Source organism: Anarhichas minor, unplaced genomic scaffold (genome assembly GCF_050575085.1).
Source record: "Anarhichas minor isolate MPS153535 unplaced genomic scaffold, ASM5057508v1 ptg000137l, whole genome shotgun sequence".
Classification (NCBI taxonomy): Eukaryota; Metazoa; Chordata; class Actinopteri; order Perciformes; family Anarhichadidae; genus Anarhichas; species Anarhichas minor.
The window spans coordinates 774,733-795,000 of NW_027466583.1; the positions used below are offsets into that span (position 1 = coordinate 774,733).

General features: G+C 47.4%; 2 protein-coding genes across 3 annotated transcripts in view; both read right to left on the reverse strand.

Moving 5' to 3' along the window:
* LOC142943477 (uncharacterized) overlaps positions 1-20,268 on the reverse strand; it is a 226,207-nt gene that overhangs the window by 61,905 nt on the left and 144,034 nt on the right. The window lies entirely within an intron of this gene.
* Positions 1,495-16,902, reverse strand: LOC142943449 (kinesin-like protein KIF1C). 2 transcript variants are annotated; one of them, XM_076084975.1, is made up of 29 exons: positions 16,559-16,902; positions 16,328-16,471; positions 12,672-12,799; positions 12,410-12,486; positions 12,240-12,318; positions 11,631-11,731; positions 11,447-11,512; positions 11,191-11,369; positions 10,981-11,092; positions 10,575-10,652; positions 10,432-10,497; positions 10,228-10,306; positions 9,932-10,010; positions 9,698-9,846; positions 9,500-9,610; positions 9,248-9,384; positions 9,083-9,162; positions 7,182-7,257; positions 7,021-7,100; positions 6,846-6,940; positions 6,031-6,114; positions 5,596-5,776; positions 5,189-5,261; positions 5,004-5,102; positions 4,534-4,695; positions 4,155-4,430; positions 3,675-3,764; positions 3,323-3,593; positions 1,495-2,602 (listed from the first exon to the last, which is right to left on the reverse strand). In XM_076084975.1, the coding sequence occupies exons 3-29, from the start codon at positions 12,775-12,777 to the stop codon at positions 1,794-1,796; spliced, it is 3,795 nt and encodes a 1,264-aa protein (XP_075941090.1). In that variant the 5' UTR covers positions 12,778-12,799; positions 16,328-16,471; positions 16,559-16,902; the 3' UTR covers positions 1,495-1,793. The 2 variants fall into 2 exon arrangements, with proteins under 2 accessions (XP_075941090.1, XP_075941091.1); XM_076084976.1 differs by lacking the exons at positions 16,328-16,471; positions 16,559-16,902 and having other exon boundaries at positions 12,672-13,644.

The window sequence follows — 20,268 nt, forward strand, 5'->3', positions numbered from 1 at the left end:
GACGACGTGATGACATCACAAAGCGAAGGTTGGAGGCGGGGTTAAAATACAGGAAGCCAATGAATACACAAAGAAAGAAAAACAGCCAATCAGAAGCCCGAGATAAAAAATATCAGAAAAATTAAAAAAACAAAACAAAAAAGGGAAAACTTTATTTCCCATCAACCCCGGCGGTGGCAGCAGGTAAGATTGTCCCGTGATTGGTCGATTCCAGAGACAGCAGAGCAAAACAAGGCAGAAGTAAAAATCTGCTGATGTCATGCTTCTCTGGCCAATCACAATCAGTTATAGTGTCATCATCATCATCATCGTCACTCATTGAGCGCTCCCATTGGTTGGTTCTGACCTTTTGTTAAAAAAGGCCTTAAAGTCACTTTGTCGTTCTCCCACAATGCATTGCTCTGTGTGGGCGGGGTTAACTCCCAGCTGACAGTAAACGTGTTGTCTCTCAGGGCGGAGTCAAACCAGCGAGGCTGCGTTCAGGGGAAGTGGGGAAAGTGAGAAAAACGTGGCAGGTTGGGTGTTTTTACAACTTCCCAGGGTCAGTGAACACAACACTGACTCCAACTAATTTGATAATCAATTAATCTGTTCAGTCATTTATCATTTGCTGCTTTTCTCTATTTTATATCATTTTAAGATCTTGTCTTTCAAGCCTTTAAAGTGACATTAAATGCAGCACAAAATGAGGGAAAAAAGACACTTTTCCAACTTCCCGACGTCCCCTGAAGGCAGCAGCAGTTTTTCTCCGTCCCTTATAATAATAAATCTTTTCATTGTGAGATCCTTTAAATCACACAGAACATGTCGTAGTGTTTCTACTTCAAAACACAAATCTCTTCTTCTCTTCTCCATCTGTCTCACACTACATTTCCCAGAGTTCCTTGCTCACATGCACCACAATCCATCACGATTCCTTTCACACTCTCCCACATCTGTATTCTTACATCTCCCATGAGGCATCACTTTCTACATTTTTGAAGGCAACACGTTAATGATTCATCTTCATAAAATATAAACTTCAAGATAAAATAAGTCTGGAAACACTTCAAATATACACACAACGCTTTGAGAAGATTCAACATGCGAGTCTCTCCTCACACCTGTCCGTCCGTCCGTCTGTCCGTACAGCAGCCTGTCTGTCTTTGGTTTGTAGCGTTCAGCCACGTAGCATTCAATGTCACACGACAAACACGAGCTTCAGGGAAAAGGTTCCCAACAAACAAACTCGTGATTCCCGTACAACATGAACGCTGCCTTGGCTAAGCTAAGCTAAGCTAACTCTCCCCCCCTTGTGCAGCACGTTAGACTTAATAAAAGCTAACCGCTTGTTGCTCCCGGCTCAGGCTAACTGACAAGCCCGAAGCTAACGCAGACTCTCTCTGGCTAAAACCGGAGCTAGTTAGCCTCCTGGGCTAACGGCGGCTAACGTACAAACCGACCTACTTCATCTTTAAGTAAACAACAACAACAACAACAACAACAACAACAACAGAGACTTCTGCTAACAGTAGCTAGCCACTTCAGCTTTAAGGCACCTTTTGATAAACGACCGATCACGACCACAGCGATCAATAAAAACAGATAACCTGTGCTAATGTGCTAATGCTAGGAGCAGGCTACACACACACACACACACACAGCAGGACTGAAGATACAGGACGTGTGTGATGTTAGTTGGTGTGTGACTCAGTATTGTGAAGGTGCTGACGGACACACACACACACACACACAGCCTGTCCTCTACAGCATCAAGTCCTGCAGCCAATCAGAGCGCTCCCTGGGGTCAGAGGTCAGATGGGCGTCTCCTTGTTGTGTTTGAGGTCCGGTGCACTGAACTGCCGTCTCATCCTGGGGGGGGTGGTGAAGCCCCACCCACCCGGCGGCGGTGGTGGTGGCCCCGCCCCCAGCAGCAGCATGTCGGCGAGAGGGGGCGGGACCCCGGAGCGCGGCAGGCTGTGGTAGTTGGGGTAAGGTCCCGGCTGGAATGGTGCATTGTGGGGGCTGTAGTAGGGGTGGTGCTGGAACGGGTGTTGCTGGTGAGGATTGTAATGGAAGCCTCCATCTCTGCCCCTCCCCCCCCCTCCTCTCTCACCACCGGGTCCGGGCAATGCCCCCCTCCTCTGTCTCGGTCGTCCCTGGTGACCACCGCCGCCTCCCTGATGATGCTGGTTGTGGTCATAGCTACCGTTGCTGTGGGCGGAGCTGTCCAGAGAGTTGCGGCGGTGGCGCCGTTGCTGGTTTTGGTTGCTGCCCTGGTAGTAGAAGCCGCCCTGGTTGCGTTGCTGCCAGGCGCGATGAGGGCTCGGGGTGCGCATGCGAGGGGGCGGAGACGGGAAGGGGAGGGGCAAGAGAGGGGGACCCTGAAGGGGAGGGGGCGATGGGGAGCTTTTACCGCCTCCTCCTCCTCCTCCCCCCTCCTCCTCCTCCCAGTCTACCCCTCCCTCCCCCAGACCCAGAGCCTGCAGGGCGGCGCTGGCCGGTCCCCATGACAACCGGTGGGCGGGGTTACTCTTGAAGGGAAACTTGAGCTTGCACTCCTGGGGGGGGATGAAGCGGCCAGTCCCAGGGAGGTGAACGGGGACAACGGGGGAGTTCTGACCTGTAGGGGGGAGGAAGGGGGAGACAGGACATCTGTCAGGTGTCTCCTGAAACAACCTATAAAACGCGTCTCAGGTGTTACGTGTCTTGTGTCTCAGGTGTTACGCGTCTCAGGTGTTGCGTGTCTCAGGTGTTGCGTGTCTTGTGTCTCAGGTGTTGCGTGTCTCAGGTGTTACGTGTCTTGTGTCTCAGGTGTTGCGTGTCTCAGGTGTTACGTGTCTCAGGTGTTACATGTTTCAGGTGTTACATGTCTCGTGTCTCAGGTGTGCGTGTCTCAGGTGTTACGTGTCTCAGGTGTTACGTGTCTCAGGTGTTACGTGTCTCGTGTCTCAGGTGTTGCGCGTCTCAGGTGTTACGCGTCTCAGGTGTTACGTGTCTCAGGTGTTACGTGTCTCAGGTGTTGCGTGTCTCAGGTGTTGCGTGTCTCAGGTGTTGCGTGTCTCGTGTCTCAGGTGTTGCGTGTCTCAGGTGTTGCGTGTCTCAGGTGTTGCGTGTCTCAGGTGTTGCGTGTCTCAGGTGTTGCGTGTCTCGTGTCTCAGGTGTTGCGTGTCTCAGGTGTTGCGTGTCTCAGGTGTTACGTGTCTCAGGTGTTGCGTGTCTCAGGTGTTACATGTCTCGTGTCTCAGGTGTTGCGTGTCTCAGGTGTTGCGTGTCTCAGGTGTTGCGTGTCTCGTGTCTCAGGTGTTACATGTCTCAGGTGTTACGTGTCGTGGTCTCTGACCCTGGTTCTGGTTCTGTCCTCGTAGTTTCTTGGTGATGTTCTGCTGCTGAAGGTTCAGGAGCCGCTGCTGTTCCTGCTTCAGCCAGCGGAGGCGCCCTCTCCTGAAAGCCGGGTCCTCGTCCATCAGCTGCTTCACCTGGACCTCCGGCTGGCGGCGATGTGGGGGGGCGTCGCCGGGCTCGCCGGCCTCGCCGGCCTCGCCCCTCTGAGGAGACCCGCCCTCTTCTACTTCTTCTTCAACGTTCGCCTCCTCGTCCTCGTCCTCGTCGCCCTGGAGACAAAAAGAGGACTGGTTACCGGGGGAGAGACCCAGGACCAGGGACCAGGACCAGGACGTGGTGTGTGGATGTACCTGGACAGGTATGATGCTCTCCATCTTGATCATCCGGTCTCTCAGAGCTTTGATCTCCTCGTCCTTCATGTTGTTCTGCAGCTTCACTTCCTGGAAGACAAGTGAGGAGAGAGGAGAGGAAACAAGAGAGGAGACAAGACAGGAGAGGAAACAAGAGAGGAGAGGAGACCAGAGAGGAGAGGAGACAAGAGAAGAGACAAGTGAGGATAAAGGAGAATATACAAGAGAGGGGAAGAAACCAGAGAAGAGAGGAGACAAGAAAATAGGAAACAAGGAAAGGGATGAGAGGAAACCAGAGAGGAGAGGAGACAAGGGAAAAGAAGAGAGGAGAGGAGACCAGAGAGGAGAGGAGACAAGGAAAGGGAAGAGAGGAAAGAAGAGAGGAGACCAGAGAGGAGAGGAGACAGGAGACACATGTTATCTATGGATACAGTCTCTGTCCACTCCGATCGATCAGGATGGATTGATCAGTGAACTCACCTCCAGAATGTCGGTCAATTTATCGATGTGAGCCTTCAGGTCGTACGCCTTCTCTCCTCCTCCCTCCCCCGTCTCTCCCCCTCCCCCCCCCTCCTCCGTGGGGGGGCTCCTCTCCTCCCCGATGCCCACCGTGTCACACACGTCCTGGGACACCAACCTCCAGCTCTCTCTCTCGTTGGGGTCCTTCTTTACGTACATGCGGCTCAGCTCCTTCATCTTCACGATGGACAGAGCTTCTATCTCCTGACGGGAGTGACGGAAGTCTCCCAGAGCCACCTGGGGGGGGGGGGGGCCTCAGTAACTGTTCTCTATCTGACTCGTGGTGAGACATTGTGTGTGTGTGTGTGTGTGTGTGTGTGTGTGTGTGTGTGTGACAGACCTCGTAGCAGATCTCCTTGACCGCCTGCATGCGGAGGTCCTCCATGGTGACCCGTTTTGGGTCTTTGCTGATCCTCCTCCTTTGAGGGATCTGGTAGACCCGGAGAGGCTCCCTCCTCTTCCCACTGCTGGGGAGACCACACCGCTTCACTATGGACTGGACCTGGAGAGACAGGTGAGACAGGTGAGAGAGACAGGTGAGAGAGAGAGGTGACAGGAGAGAGAGACAGGTAGAAGGTGTGACAGAGAGACAAGTAGAAGGTGTGACAGAGAGACAGAGAGACAGGTAGAAGGTGTGACAGAGAGACAGAGAGACAGGTAGAAGGTGTGACAGAGAGACAGGTAGAAGGTGTGACAGAGAGACAGGTAGAAGGTGTGACAGAGAGACAGAGAGACAGGTAGAAGGTGTGACAGAGAGACAGGTAGAAGGTGTGACAGAGAGACAGAGAGACAGGTAGAAGGTGTGCGGACCTTGTTAGCAGGTAGCTTCTCCCTCAGAGAGGAGATCAGCCTCCAGCTCTCCTCACAGGACCGTTTGTCTGAGTCGTCTCCACTGTCACTGTCTGCATACTGATCACACACACACACACTATTGGTTATTGGTTACCTGAGGGCCTAAAGATGATCTGATGGATATCAATCAAACAGAGACTAACCAGTCTGTGTTGCTCCAGCAGCAGATCAGCCTCCTCCTTCTCTCTACGGTACTGAACCTCCATGTCCTGCAGTCTGTGACAGACACACACACACACACACACACACACACACACACACACACACATGCACACGCACACGCACACACACACGCACACACATCAGTCCATCACTCACACATAAACATGTGTGCTGATATCTGAAGGGATTATTTATACCCTGAGTGAATACTTGATTCTTTATGTTTAATGTTTGTCAACCGTAAGCAATGTTATTGACTTTGAATCTTGCTAGCATAACGTTAGCTTGACGCTAGCATAACGTTATCCTTCAGGCTCATAGCCAAAGGGTTTATTGTGATGTATATATGTATATATATATACATATATACATATTTTAAAGTAGTTACCTCTTCTCCATCTCCAGCTTGATGTCGATGCCCTGTTTCTCCAGCAGCTCCTTCTGCGCGTAGTTCCAGTCCTCCGGCTCCCCCTGCTGGTCGGCGGTGGCGCTGCGCTCCCTCTCCAGCCGAGCCTGCTCCGGGTGGTTGAACCGGAACACGTGGTTCTTCCCCATCACGATGCGGTGACCTAGCAACGGAGACAGACCACGCCTTCTGTTTAATAAGAACACACCTTTTACATAAATAAGAACACATAAATAGATATAATAAATAAAATAAATAAAATAAATAAAATAAATAAAATAAATAAAATAAATAAAATAAATAAAATAAATAAAATAAATAAAATAAATAAAACATCTGCTTCCTTGATAAAAAGTCAAAGCTACAAAGAAGCCCCGGCAGACGACTACGACTCCCAGGGTGCATTTCACTCGTCACCTTGTTTGAGGACGACGGCGTCCTCGATCTGCTTCCCGTTGACGTACGTCTCCGCTCCCACCAGCGGCTCCAGAGTCACCACCACTGAGGAGACACAAGAGGACAGCTGAGAGACACAGTGGAGGACGGGGGGGACATCAGCACGGTAACACTGTGAGAACGATACCTGGCAACATGTCCTGGCAGCTTTCACAGAGAGAAGAAGAAGAAGAAAGAGTCACTCAGTGAACACACACTTCACAAAGCTCTGAGGTTAACGACACGACTCTGGGGCTTTTATTGTGAAAGGGAAGAAGGGAAGGAGTCGCTCTGGTCTGGTTGAAAAGGAGGAAGAAACTTTTCTCAACCTGTTGTGTAACCTGATTGGTTGATGACGTTATTTACAGCGTGGAAGAGCAGAAAAGGTGGAAATGTTGAGCACGATTTAAATGCTGACTTTATGGCTCGAGAGGCTCGTCTGCAGCCTTCTGCTTCAGCACTGGAGCAGTTTATAAGATGCTGGAGCAGTTTATAAGATGCTGGAGCTTTAGTGTGCTCTAGAGTGAAGACGACACCGATTCACTCATGAACCGAAGTAAAGTCAAACACTCTAAAGGTTTCCTGGTTCTCACACGTCTCATGTGGAGAAACTTGATATGAGCTTCAATGATTCATGTTCCTGGGTGGAGGTAACAGAGAGAGAGAGAGAGAGAGAGAGAGAGAGACAGAGACAGAGACAGAGACAGAGAGAAAGGGAGAGACAGAGACAGAGAGAGAGACAGAGAGAGAAAGGGAGAGAGACAGACAGACAGAGAGAGAGACAGACCCCGTCTCACCTTCTCCCTGCTCGTTGGTCTCACTCACAAACACACAGTGAATCTCTTTGATGAAGTGACCCGACAGCTTGATGTCCACGTCCTGCTGTCCAACCCTGAGACATGAAGACATGAAGACTTATTGATCTATAATCAACACTGCTCCTCATCCACTCTGATCAAACCTATGGATCACCTGGTGAAGCCCTCCTTGATGTAGTACAGGAGACACTCGGACATCAGAGGGTCCTCGTTCAGGTTGACCAGGTGAGGAGTCTGAGGACACGATTAAAAAAACTTTATTTAACATCCGTCAATTAACAATAATATCTAAACATCCTGTCAAGGTTAACTCACTCCTTTAGGAGAGAAGACGCCCAGCGTCCCCCCGTCTTCTTTAATGGACACACCCATCTCTGCCAGCAGGGACTCTCTGGGAGACAGACAGAGAGGGAGAGACAGGGAGAGAGACAGACAGAGAGGGAGAGAGGGAGACAGACAGGGAGAGAGACAGACAGGGAGAGAGACAGAGAGGGAGAGACAGGGAGAGAGACAGACAGAGAGGGAGACAGACAGGGAGGGAGAGACAGGGAGAGAGACAGACAGAGAGGGAGACAGACAGGGAGAGAGACAGAGAGGGAGAGACAGGGAGAGACAGACAGAGAGGGAGAGAGACAGAGAGGGAGAGACAGGGAGAGAGACAGACAGAGAGGGAGACAGACAGGGAGAGAGACAGACAGAGAGGGAGAGACAGGGAGAGAGACAGACAGAGAGGGAGAGACAGGGAGACAGACAGGGAGAGAGACAGACAGAGAGAGAGACAGAGAGGGAGAGACAGGGAGAGAGACAGACAGAGAGGGAGACAGACATGGAGGGAGAGAGATGATTAAAGTATTTTCAGTGTTGAATAAGTCATTTACATACTTAGCTCTGATTGGTCAGTTACTTTCTCCTGTTCTAACTGTTGTTGTTTTTTTCCTCATTTCAAATGTTTCTTTCGACGATTTCTTTAATTTAATGCCTGATGACCCAAAATACTACAATACCCATGAGCCTCGGCAGCCGCTGCCTGTCAGCCATGGTCACTGAAATAAAACCACCGTTACACCTTCACACAAGGGGTGGGAATCACCAGAGGTCCCGCGATACGATTTTATCACGATACTGCGATATTATCACGATACTGCGATATTCTGAGTATTGCGATAACATATATTGCGATTTATTACTTTTTTCAACTTCAAATTATGTCCCCAAAGGAAAACTGTGTCAACATGTTTTATCTAATAAGATGAAGTTTTCAGTCTGTTCATCTCACTTCAATCATTTTTATTGCAGCAAAATATGATTGTCAAGCAGACAGACTGACCAACAATGTCATAAATGTTGCACCTGACAAACTGAACTGTTTGTATTACTACATAGTCCAACTTAACTGAATGCAAACGTGTGGACTCAGTATATGAACTATAACTTCTATAAGTAGGATATAAGAGTTATATAACTCAGTATAACTTGTGATGCGTGGACGTCGAGGGCAGAGAGACAGTTATGCGCTGCACTCTCCCCATGAGCCTGGCTACTGTTGGCAGATTTAACCCCGTTGTGAGGCCAGATGTCTCTCTTTGTTTTGACCAACTTCCGACCAATCACGCTGACCCGGGACCTCTGCTGACCTCACCAGAAAATAACTGGTTTATATAATAAAAGATCGATATTTGGCGTCCGTGTATCGATACAATATCGCTACGCAAAATATCGCGATACTATGCTGTAGCGATTATCGTTACACCGTCACACCCGGGCCGTTACACCATCACACCCGGGCCGTTACACCTTTACACCGGACCGTTACACCGTCACACCCGGGCCGTTACACTGTCACACCCGGGCCGTTACACCGTCACACCGGGGCCGTTACACCTTTACACCGGGCCGTTACACCTTCACACCTTCACACTCGGGCCGTTACACCGGGCCGTTACACCTTCACACCGGGGCCGTTACACCTTCACACTCGGGTCGTTACACCTTCACACCGGGGCCGTTACACCTTCACACTCGGGCCGTTACACCTTTACACCGGGCCGTTACACCTTCACACCCGGGCCGTTACACCTTTACACCGGGCCGTTACACCTTCACACCCGGGCCGTTACACCTTTACACCGGGCCGTTACACCTTCACACCCGGGCCGTTACACCTTTACACCGGGCCGTTACACCTTCACACCCGGGCCATTGCACCTGGTCGTTACCTCTCCAGGCGAATAGATTCTGTCTTTCGTAGTTTCTCCTCCCACGTCTCGTTCAGCTCTGCGATGATCTTCTCCGTCTCCTGCGACACCAACAAACACAGAGGCGTCAGTGTGACGGCCCGTTTTCTCAACGAGTGTCAGGTGAATCTAATCTCTGGACCTTACCAGCAGTCTCTCAGCGGCTTCCTCTTTACTGATGGGCTCCGCCTCCTCTCCCTCCTCTCCCTCCTCTCCCTCCTCTCCCTCCTCCATCAGGTGGTCGGCGTCTGCAGGTACGCCACCGACGGACGCCGGCTCAGCATCTGTAGAGGACAAAAAAAAGACGGTCAGAGGAAGCAGGGCGGGTAAAATGTGTACGAATAAATAAACACTTGATTTATTGTTATCACAGTTTGGAAAATCCTCTACAGAACCCACCTGGGGGGGCGGACCCATTCTGAGGTGTGACCCCATTGGCTGTGAGAGCCAGCTGCAGCGGGGAGGGGGACACACCTGAAACACCAGCGGGACCGTTGTTGTTGTTGTTGACTTTAAGAGAGAGAGAGAGAGAGAGTTAAGTTTATATGGTATACCAGCCTCAGTGTGTACTAGCACATATAAAGTGTGTATTTATACCAGCGTTGTCCAGCAGCTCCTGGAGGCCCTGAGAGAACAGCAGGTTCCTCAGTCGCTCCACTTCTCCCTTCAGCTCTCGGATCAGTTTGGCGTTCGGATCCTCGTTGATTATGGCGTTGCAGCGGATCTGTTTTGCACGGTCAGCATATCTGGAACCACATCAGAGACTCGGATTGGATTAAAAGTGGAGTTATTACAACTTTATATCACGAATGTATTTAAATGACGTCTGACCTCAGGGTGCTCAGTGTTTCTTCATAGTTGATGTCAGCAGGACTCAGAGCAGCGATCATGGCCGTCCGAGAGTTTCCTCCTGAAACAAAAACACGTTAAAACTTTATTTACTATTCACACATTATTAGCCTTCATTATAAAGTAGTACAAACCAGGTACTGAGGTATTTATACTGTGTTCTGTGGTATTTATACTGTGTTCATACTGTTTATACTGAAGATCATAGTCTGAGTAGTTGTGATATTCTTACTGGATCTACTAGTACTACTACTTCTACGAGCACTACTAGTACTCACCCAGGTTTTCCTTCAGCAGCCAGGTGAGAACAGAGTCTCTGTAGGGAATGAAATCACTTTTCCTCTTCTTGTTGCTCTGCTGCAGAGGACACAGAGGAGGAGACTCGTTCTTCACTAGAACTTACTTCATAGTGTCAGAAACTCTTCTCATAGAACTTCACCAGAGTATAGATATATAAGAAGTGTGTTTGTGTGTTTATCTACCATTTCGGCCAAAGCAGAAATCACTTTTCCCAGCGTGGTCAGAGATTTATTGATGTTCGCTCCTTCCTGTAAACATACACAGTATTTAAAGAAAGAAGTGCAGCAAATAACGAGAATATTTCGATAAACCTGTGACCTCTGACCTTCAGCCGTGTGCCCTTTGCCCCCGAGGAGTCGGCCCTCTCGCTTCCAGCCAGGTCCACCAGACTGATCTTACTGACCTGAAGGCACAGTTTAACGTTAACCATCACAGTGTAAATAAAGTTTTACTGGGTCCCCACGAGTACAGTACGTACACAGAGTCCCCACAAGTACAGTACGAACACAGAGTCCCCACGAGTACAGTACGAACACAGAGTCCCCACGAGTACAGTACGAACACAGAGTCCCCACGAGTACAGTACGTACACAGAGTCCCCACAAGTACAGTACGAACACAGAGTCCCCACAAGTACAGTACGTACACAGAGTCCTCACAAGTACAGTACGTACACAGAGTCCTCACAAGTACAGTAAGGTAACAGTCCCCCACATGGGCGATACACACACCTTCTCCGTGTCCAGGCTGGTCATCTGATCTCGTCGTTTCTGGGTGAAGACGATGGTGAAGACGGCGTGAGACCTGGACGATGTCTCATTCATGTTTGTGGCCGCGACTGTCCTGTAATCAATAACCAATAGATTCATCATCATGAACCACAGAACTACAGTTCCCAGAATGCCTTTCAACAAGCCCAAAAAAAGAGGAATAGGACCCACCGAGCCTTGTTGCCGGCGTCCATCAGGTCCCGGATGTCGGTGAACCCGGTCACGGCCAGTTTGGACAGGTCCTCCACGTAGGGGCCCAGGATGGGATGCTCCCGGACCCTCAGGGTCCCCTGAGACTTTGGGTTCAGAAGATCACGGGCCCGCTCACAGTAGATCTCCATGTAGGACACCTGGAGGAGGGAGGAGATAGAGCTCAGTCTAATGGACATTTATATACACTTATATAGTGGAGGAGACGATGTCTTACCTCCACAGAGTAGGTCAGGTCTGGATCAGAGTTCTCTCCTGTTCTCTGGAACAAGTCCTCACACAGCTGAACACACAGAGGCTCATTGATCAGGAAAGTCTCTATTCTTCTATCTCCTACATTTATTAAATGAGGTTCAGCAGAACACCTGGACACAGACGCATCAATGAATCTCATCGTGTACCTGTGGTATGATCCCTTCCTGTCCAGGCTCCTGCTTGCCCATCATGGTGTAGCTCTTCCCTCCCCCCGTCTGACCGTACGCAAAGATGCACACGTTGTATCCTGGAAGACGATCACAACAATGTTAGTTATGAGAAAACATCCTGAATATCACGTGTTAGGAGGTCAGCAAAGACATAATGTTCAAGGCATGTTCAGCTAATCTTTATGTATTACTAGCGTAAAGTAATACGTAAATCACTATGTATCATGAGAGTCAACAGTAACACCTGCAGCATCTTCATTAGCATCATAAGTATCAACATCAGCAACATTATTATTAGCATTACTAGCATCATCACCATTAACATCTATGACTTCCTTAGAATGTGTAGCATCACCACAAACTGTAATATCATCATTAACTTGACCTCTTTGTCTATTAGCATCAACATTAGCATGTGTAGCATTAGCCTCCGTAGCAACATCACAGGGATAGTTATCATTAGCATCACAAGGGTCCCTTCATCACAGTTCTTGCAGGTTGTTGTGTTGTTTATCTCAGTGTTGAGACAGATGAATACACATGAGAGCTGGTCATTGATGAGCAGCAGAGCTCTCACTGGTTTACCTTCAAAGGCGTGAAGCAGCATCTCCTCTCCTATGTCCTTATACACCTGCCTCTGACATGCAAAGCTGGGGTCCTCCGGCTGCAGAGACAAACACACACACCTCTGGTTATCACACAGTTTAACTGATGGAGGTCTGTGTGTGTGTGTGTGTGTGTGTGTGTGTGATCACCGTGGTGTGTGACCAGTAGGAATAGTCGAAGGTGAAGTTCTTGGCTCCATCTTTGAGCTGTTTGGGGTTGGAGATACCTGGAGAGAGAGAAAGGGGATCCACTTCTTATGATACACGACCTGTCGTTAACTTTACCTCTTTGTGTATTAGCATCAATAATAGCATGTGTAGCATTAGCCTCCGTAGCACCACCACAGGGACAGTTAGCATTAGCCTCTGTAGCACCATCACAGACATGTGTGTGTATATGTGTGTATCTTACAGGTGGTGTTCCCCTTCATCTGGATCACACACTTAGCGTTGCGTCCCGTCTCTCTAGAGTTGAACGGACGGACTCTCACCGCCACCTTCACCGAGGCGCCCGTCATCACTAAGCCCCGCCTACTCCACCTGAGGACAGCCAATCAGAGAGCCAGGAATGAATTAAACATTAAAAAGAAAGAAGAAAAACACAATCTGGAGGTTCTAATGAAAGACTACCCAGGTGTATTATGGGAAATGAAGGATCCAATGAAATCAGTCCCTTTCCTTCCCTCCTCCCTCCTCTCTTCTTCTCCTCTTTCTGATGCTCCTCCCTTTCAGTTCCCGCTCTTTTTCTCTCCTCTCCTCTTTTTTCCCCCACTCGTGGGTTTTTCTTTTTCCTTCTCTCCTTTCCTCCCTCTTACTTTCCTTGTTTCCTTTCCTTCTGAACCCACTGTCCTCTACTTTCTCTATGTTTTACTCATCCTCCCTTTTGTCTTTTTGTTTGGTCTCATTTCTAATCTTCTTCCTCTCCTTCCTTCTCTCTTTTTATTCTTTTGTTGTTTTTACAGCTCTCTTCTCCTTTTTCCTTTCCTGTTCCCTAACCCTCCTCCTTCCTTCCTCTCCTCCGCTCACGTTTCCACTCATTCTCTCTCTTTACATTCCTTTCCTGTTATGTTTCCTCGTCGCCATGAAAACCAGAGCAGCCTCATTTCCACCTCTGTCCACACACACATACACACATACACACACACGCACACACACACACACATACAACACACGCACACACACACACTCACACACAGACACACACACAGACACCCTCACACACACACACACACACACACAGACACACACACACACACAGACACACACACACACACACATAGACACACACACACAGATACACACAGACACCCTCACACACACACACACACAGAGACACACACAGACACCCTCACACACACACACACATAGACACACACACGCACAGACACACACACACACACACAGACACACACACACAGACACAGAGACACACACACACACACACACACACAGACACACAGAGACACCCACACACACAGACACCCTTACACACACACACAGACACCCTCACACACAGACACACAGACACCCACACACAGACACAGAGACACACACAGAGACACCCACACACAGAGACACCCACACACACACACACACACACACACACACACACACACACACACACACACAGTCTATTGTTACTGTATGTTATTGATCACAGTGTCACAGAGACAGAGGGCTGGGATCACGCTGACTCTATTATGGGATGGATTGTGATGATCTGTATTAACTTTATTGATCCTCTGACGTGTTCGTGTGTCCAACAATCAAAATACATAAAGACGTCCAATTAGCTGATAGTTAGCATGCTAACATGCTAAGCTAACATGGTGAAAAGTAATCTTCTCATTATTGATCTCTTGATCTTAGTCTGGGTGAACAGGACCGGCTAGTTTTAAAGCTGCTGTTAGTAAAAATAACCAGCTGTTGGCACAGGAAGTTAGTACAAAGAGAGACAGACTGAGACAGACAGAGACAGAGAGACCGTTGACGCGTTCATTGTATCATGTTGATGGAACTTCTGGTTGCAAAAACCAAGATGGCGGCGGTGAAACTGCTTCAAAGCGTCAGTAAACAAACCAGTGGGAGGAGTCGCACTAACTATGTCCACGTGTTAAATAGAGTCCGTGGTTCTCTGGTCAGTGGTGAGTAACTACAGACACAAGCTGGTAACACTGACAGTAACGTAGTCTCCCTTAAGAAAGGTTCCTGTCTGCAGTGAGCTCATGAAGGACTGGAGGAACCCTTACACCACAACGTTCTCAATGGACGTCTGTTATTGATCGTCTGATTGGTTCACTCTCTGATGTGATCACAGTCATGTGGACACAGACAGGCAGCTCCCATGTGGAGGCCTCTCTGCAGGAATGTGATAATGAATGGTCTTCATACCACACACACACACACACACACACACACACACACACACACACACACACACACACACACACACACAGCTATAGATAGCCATCAGCTCGACCAGACGCCCCGTTTGTAAAGAACATTTTTACACTCTGACACTGTTTGAGTTGAACGTTCATGTTCACATGACAATGTGTGTGCTGCCTTCATGTGCAGTGGGAAATATTGGCATCGCAGAGAAAGAGAGAGAGACAGAGAGAGAGAAGTGTAACTGAGCTAAATGCTAAGCTAACTCACTGTTTCCATTGAGAAGCTACTAGCCTGAGTGCTAACTGTCTCTCTCTGCAGATATAACGAGAAAAAACACTTTGTTTTGTTTTGTCACCGCACGCCTGACTCCTCCCCCCCCCCGATGACATCACACAGGTAGTGAAAGACGCAGAGCCCTGATTGGTCGATTCATGACTCTGTCCAGCGGCCTGAATATCCAGCGGCCAGAATCCAAACGGCATGCAGCTAAATATACACACACACACGCACACACACACACAGTCAGAAACTCACACACACACTCACACACACACACACACACACAGTCAGAAACTCACACACACACTCACACACACACACAGTCAGAAACTCACACGCACACACACACACGCACATACAGTCAGAAACTCACACACACGCGCACACAGTCAGAAACTCACGCACACACACAGTCAGAAACTCACACACACACACAGTCAGAAACTCACACACACACTCACAGAAATAGCTGGGATGCCTGCTGAGCTGCTTTAGCCCCACATGCTAACTTTAGCAGAGGTGAGTCTCTGATTGACGGCAACGTTGCCTCTAAAAGCTGCAGATTCTTCAGTTAAAAACACATTTAAATAAAAGTATTGTTAATATTAAATACTAATATATATATATATACTACAGGTCTGTTTGTCCCTGGAGCTCCAGTGAAGAGTCACTTCCTGTTTGGGGCGGGACTTTTATTATTATCTCTGATCCAGAATAAATAATAATAATAATAATAATAATAATAATAATAATAATGATGATGATGATGATGATGATGAAGATGACGATGATGATGGACGTCTCTAACAGTAGAATAAACTTTATGAAACGTTAATTAAAAGTGATGAATCATCATAAACTAAATAATAACAAAATGTACAATAGTAGTGTATTTTCAGGAGTTCTAAAGTGATCTGACTCTTATATTTTATTTGTATAATTTTTAATTCATATTCTGGTGTATTATGAAACAGTTTATTGTTGTAATAAAGTTTCACATATTTCATGTTTGTCGATGAATTAAAACTCAAATAACTTGAATTAAAATGTATTAAAGTTATAATTAACAAGGAGTCATCAAACAATGATGAAACGTTATGTTATGTTTAATTCTATTAAATTAATTTATATTAAAGTGTATTATGTTATACTAAATGATATTACTTTATATTATATTAAATCGTATTATTTTACTTTATACTATATTATTTTATATGACCTCATATTACTTTTTATAGTCAATTGTATTTATGAATATTATATTATAATAAATTATATTATTTTATATTATTGTATATTACTTTATGTTGTATTAATCTATAGTAACTTATGTTACTTTATCTAATATTAAATGACGTCATTGTATATATAAACACGTTATTACCGGGGATGACTCACCTCTAACGGAGGAAAACGGGGAGTCTCGTGGAGGCCACGCGCTGATCGGTTCACACGGTCCTCATGTCTCCGGTCACCAATCAAAACAAACGACGAACGCACGAGACGGTCCTGGTCCTGGTCACGTGGTCACCTGGTCCTGGTCTGTCGGTACCGACACACACGAGACGGTGGGAGGAGTCAGAAAGTTTTTAACACATCGACCCGTTAACGGAAAGTTCAAACACTCACAAATAACGTCTCCTCCGGTGTACCGGCTGGAGGGGGGAGGTCAACTTTACCCCCGGGGGATGACGTCACCGACCAGTAAACCCGACCGTTAACGAGCAGAAAGTCAGTGAGACGGAGAAGTTGAGGCCCGCTGCTGGGCGGCGAATCACGGGAGAAACTCTCGGTAATCCGGTGGTTCGTCGGTCCGGTGGACGCTTCTGGTGGGGGGGGGGCGGGGGGCCGTCACCGGTTAACGGTTCACCGGGTGTGAATGTAAAGTTTTAACGGAAAAATGTAGTTTTAAGAAAAGAAAAGAGAGGAGAGAGAGGGGGGGGCACAGAGGCTGGCCGGTGGCCTGGCCGCGCGGCGGGTGTGCGCGTGTGAACGCAAGCGCGTCCTCGCGACGGAGCAGTGCTTTGAGCCGAGTGGAGAGAGAGCCAATCAGCGGTGAGCTCTGGGGCTCGAGCCAGCTCCGCCCCGCCCCCTGATCCTCCTCCGAAGGACTCAGAGACAGAAGTCTCACTCTGACTGTTATTTACTAACTTTACTACACGACAAAGTACTAATAGCACTCTGTACAAGTACTCTGTTACAGTAAAAGTACTACTACGACACCGTACAAGTACTCTGTTACAGTAAAAGTACTGCTACCACACTGTGCAAGTACTCTGTTACAGTAAAAGTACTACTACCACACTGTACAAGTACTCTGTTACAGTAAAAGTACTGCTACCACACTGTACAAGTACTCTGTTACAGTAAAAGTACTGCTACCACACTGTATGTCTGCTCTGGTTGATGCTCTATGATGCTTGTTTAAAGGAGATGCACTCATGACTTCTGGTGACTAGTAGTTTCTTGAATATGTTGAATACACTTACTGTAAGTCGCTTTGGATAAAAGCGTAATGTAATGTCATGTATAAATACTCTGTTACAGTAAAAGTACTAATACTAACGGTTTCAGCTGTACTTGTATAAACTGTTGGGGAGTTTATTTATAAATAATCATAATATTCCTATGATTTGTGTGTAAATATATAAATCTGTCAGATAAACGTAGTTAAATAAGAGTATACAGTGTCTTGAGAATAACAGTACAAATACCTCAACCTTGAGTAAATGTACTCAGTTATATTGTAGAACTACTATAAGTACTATTACCAATGAGTGGCTCGATGTGTATCACAAATAAATAGTTATCGAGCCTCAGAAACGTGTTTTCTTATTCCGATGGAGAGGATCATCTTCTCAAACACAGACGATCTTTGTCTCCTCCCCTTTGACTGAGCATTGGAACCGGAGACACGCGCACACAGGATGTTAGACCAGCAGCCTGAACACACAGACAGCTGTGACGTCAAACACACCCTAACGTCTACGGAGCTCGTTACGTCATGAACTACACGTTCTTTGGACGTCTCTAACTCAGTCAAACCTTAACACACACACACACACACACACACACACACACACATTTCTACATTCAGCGAGAGTCACACTCTCCGGTGATGTCATCATCGTGACGTCCATGCAGAAGAAAAGTCCTTCAATTCATTTAGAAATCATTGGAAGAGAAGAGTCCGCAGAAGCTACCTGAGGACTGAGCTGCAGTGTCTCAGTGGTCACGTGACCCCGGTGTGTCCAATCACCAGTTCATTAGAGAGAGGAGCGCCTCACACACAGTCCGGCTGTTTTTAATTTAATACAAACTCATATTCAGTTTTACTAATGTGCCATATCTATATCAATGATCTGTAGAACAAAACAACAGAACAAACTACAGTTTAATCAATTATTAAAGATTGCAGAGAAAGTTGTCATTGAACAACTCACAACTCTTCTTGATACAAGCACCTGAGACGACATCGTATGCAGTTTGGCTTTAGAACAACCTGCTGCCTGCTCTTCATAGAGCAAATCACATCGATGCTCGATGACGGAGGAGGAGTTGATGCTGTCAATCACGATGTGTTCATATCGAAGCTCTCTGCGTTCATCTCTTCACCAGAGCACTGGCTCGGATGTCTTCTTATTTATCAAATAGGAAGCAAAGTGTTCAAATGTGTGACTCACTGTCCAGCAACCTGGAATGCACAACGGGTGTTCCACCAGGGTCCGTGTTAGCTCCCCTATTGTTTAGTCTATATATCAATGATCTCCCTCAACAGTGTCATGATGTAGAACTGCACATGTATGCAGATGACACTGTTGTATATACACATGCAAAAACAACTGAGTCAGCAGCTGCCAAGCTAACAATTGGCTGGAAGGGATGACACACTGGCTCCATCAGTCAACCTCCTGATGCTGACTCATCACCGGAGAAAGGCTAGAAACACTCACCGAGTTTAAATATCTTGGTGTGATACGAGATCAAGATCTTAATGAACCACTCTATCTCTGGACTGAAGACGATGCTGGAGACACTGAGCACCGCAGAACCGAAGCGGAGGACCGCATTAGCACAGCAGAGGACCAGCTGGTGGGCCTCGATTCTCGCGTCCAAAAACTAAGTAAAGAAAATTACTTTTTACTGGAGAAGGTCGACCAGCTGGAAAACTACAGCCGACGCAACAATATACGTGGTGTCGTTAACCTGAAGGAGAAGTGCGAGGAAACGACCCTGTGAACCTGTTTACCGAGTGGATCCCAGACACTCAGACAGAGCATTGCACTTAGCCGCTGATCATAGAGCGACCTCTTACACACCGTCCACCTGCAGACCAGAGACCGAGACATGTATTGATACGCCTGCTGAAATACCAAGACCGGGACAGGATCCTGCGCATCGCCACACAGAGGTCCAAAGAGAACAACGGCCCGTCATGGACGAAGATGAGCCGGTGTTGTTGGTTCCTGACCTGAGCGCCAGCTTGATGAAACGCAGAAAGGAGTTCGACCAAGTTAAGAGGGAGCTTCGATCCAAGGACATCCCGTGTGCCCTGCTTCATCCTGTAACACTGAGGATCACGAAGAAAATCCTTCAAAACACCAAAAGAAGCGGAGGCATTCCTGCGCGACTCCCCGGGACAAACATACCGGACCAGGCGGACAGAACCACCAGGTGGATGAAACCCAGACTCTCAGGAGCTGCCTGTCTTTAGCACGTCAGTCTTTATGCTACAGGTGTTGAGATAAAGTAAGTGATGGCAGCAATTCAAGTTTAAGTTGACTTCTGAGGTTGGTTTCATGTTAATCCTGTTTGTGTTCTAATCATTTCAGAAAAGTGTCTTTTCAGCGTTTGTTATAATTTCTTGTTACACTTAACATTAGATATCCACATATTGTAAAACTCTTTCTCAGACAGAGCCTTGGGCTGGTTTTCAAACTCTTCCTCCACTGCCATAATCACTGATCCACAAAGACAATAGAGATCCATTAAAGTGTTCCTCTCCTCGACCCATTTCCTTGTTGAATTCAGATTATGAATTGATTTCCAAAGCCCTGGCTAACAGGCTTGGCCAATATTTGCCAAAATGAATAAACCTCATGAAACGCTCATCAGCCAATAACTTGTGCAGACTCTTTAATATTATCCATCGAACAAAATCTAAAACTGAACCTAGTGTAGCTGTAGCATTAGATTGTGGGGTGACTGTGGCTAAGTGGATAGCAGGGCCGTCCTTCAATCAGAGCGTCGGTGGTTCTATCCCCGGCTCCGGCTCTGCTAGTCGCATGTCAATGTGTCCTTGAGAAAGACACTTAACCCCAAAATTGCTCCCGTAGTTG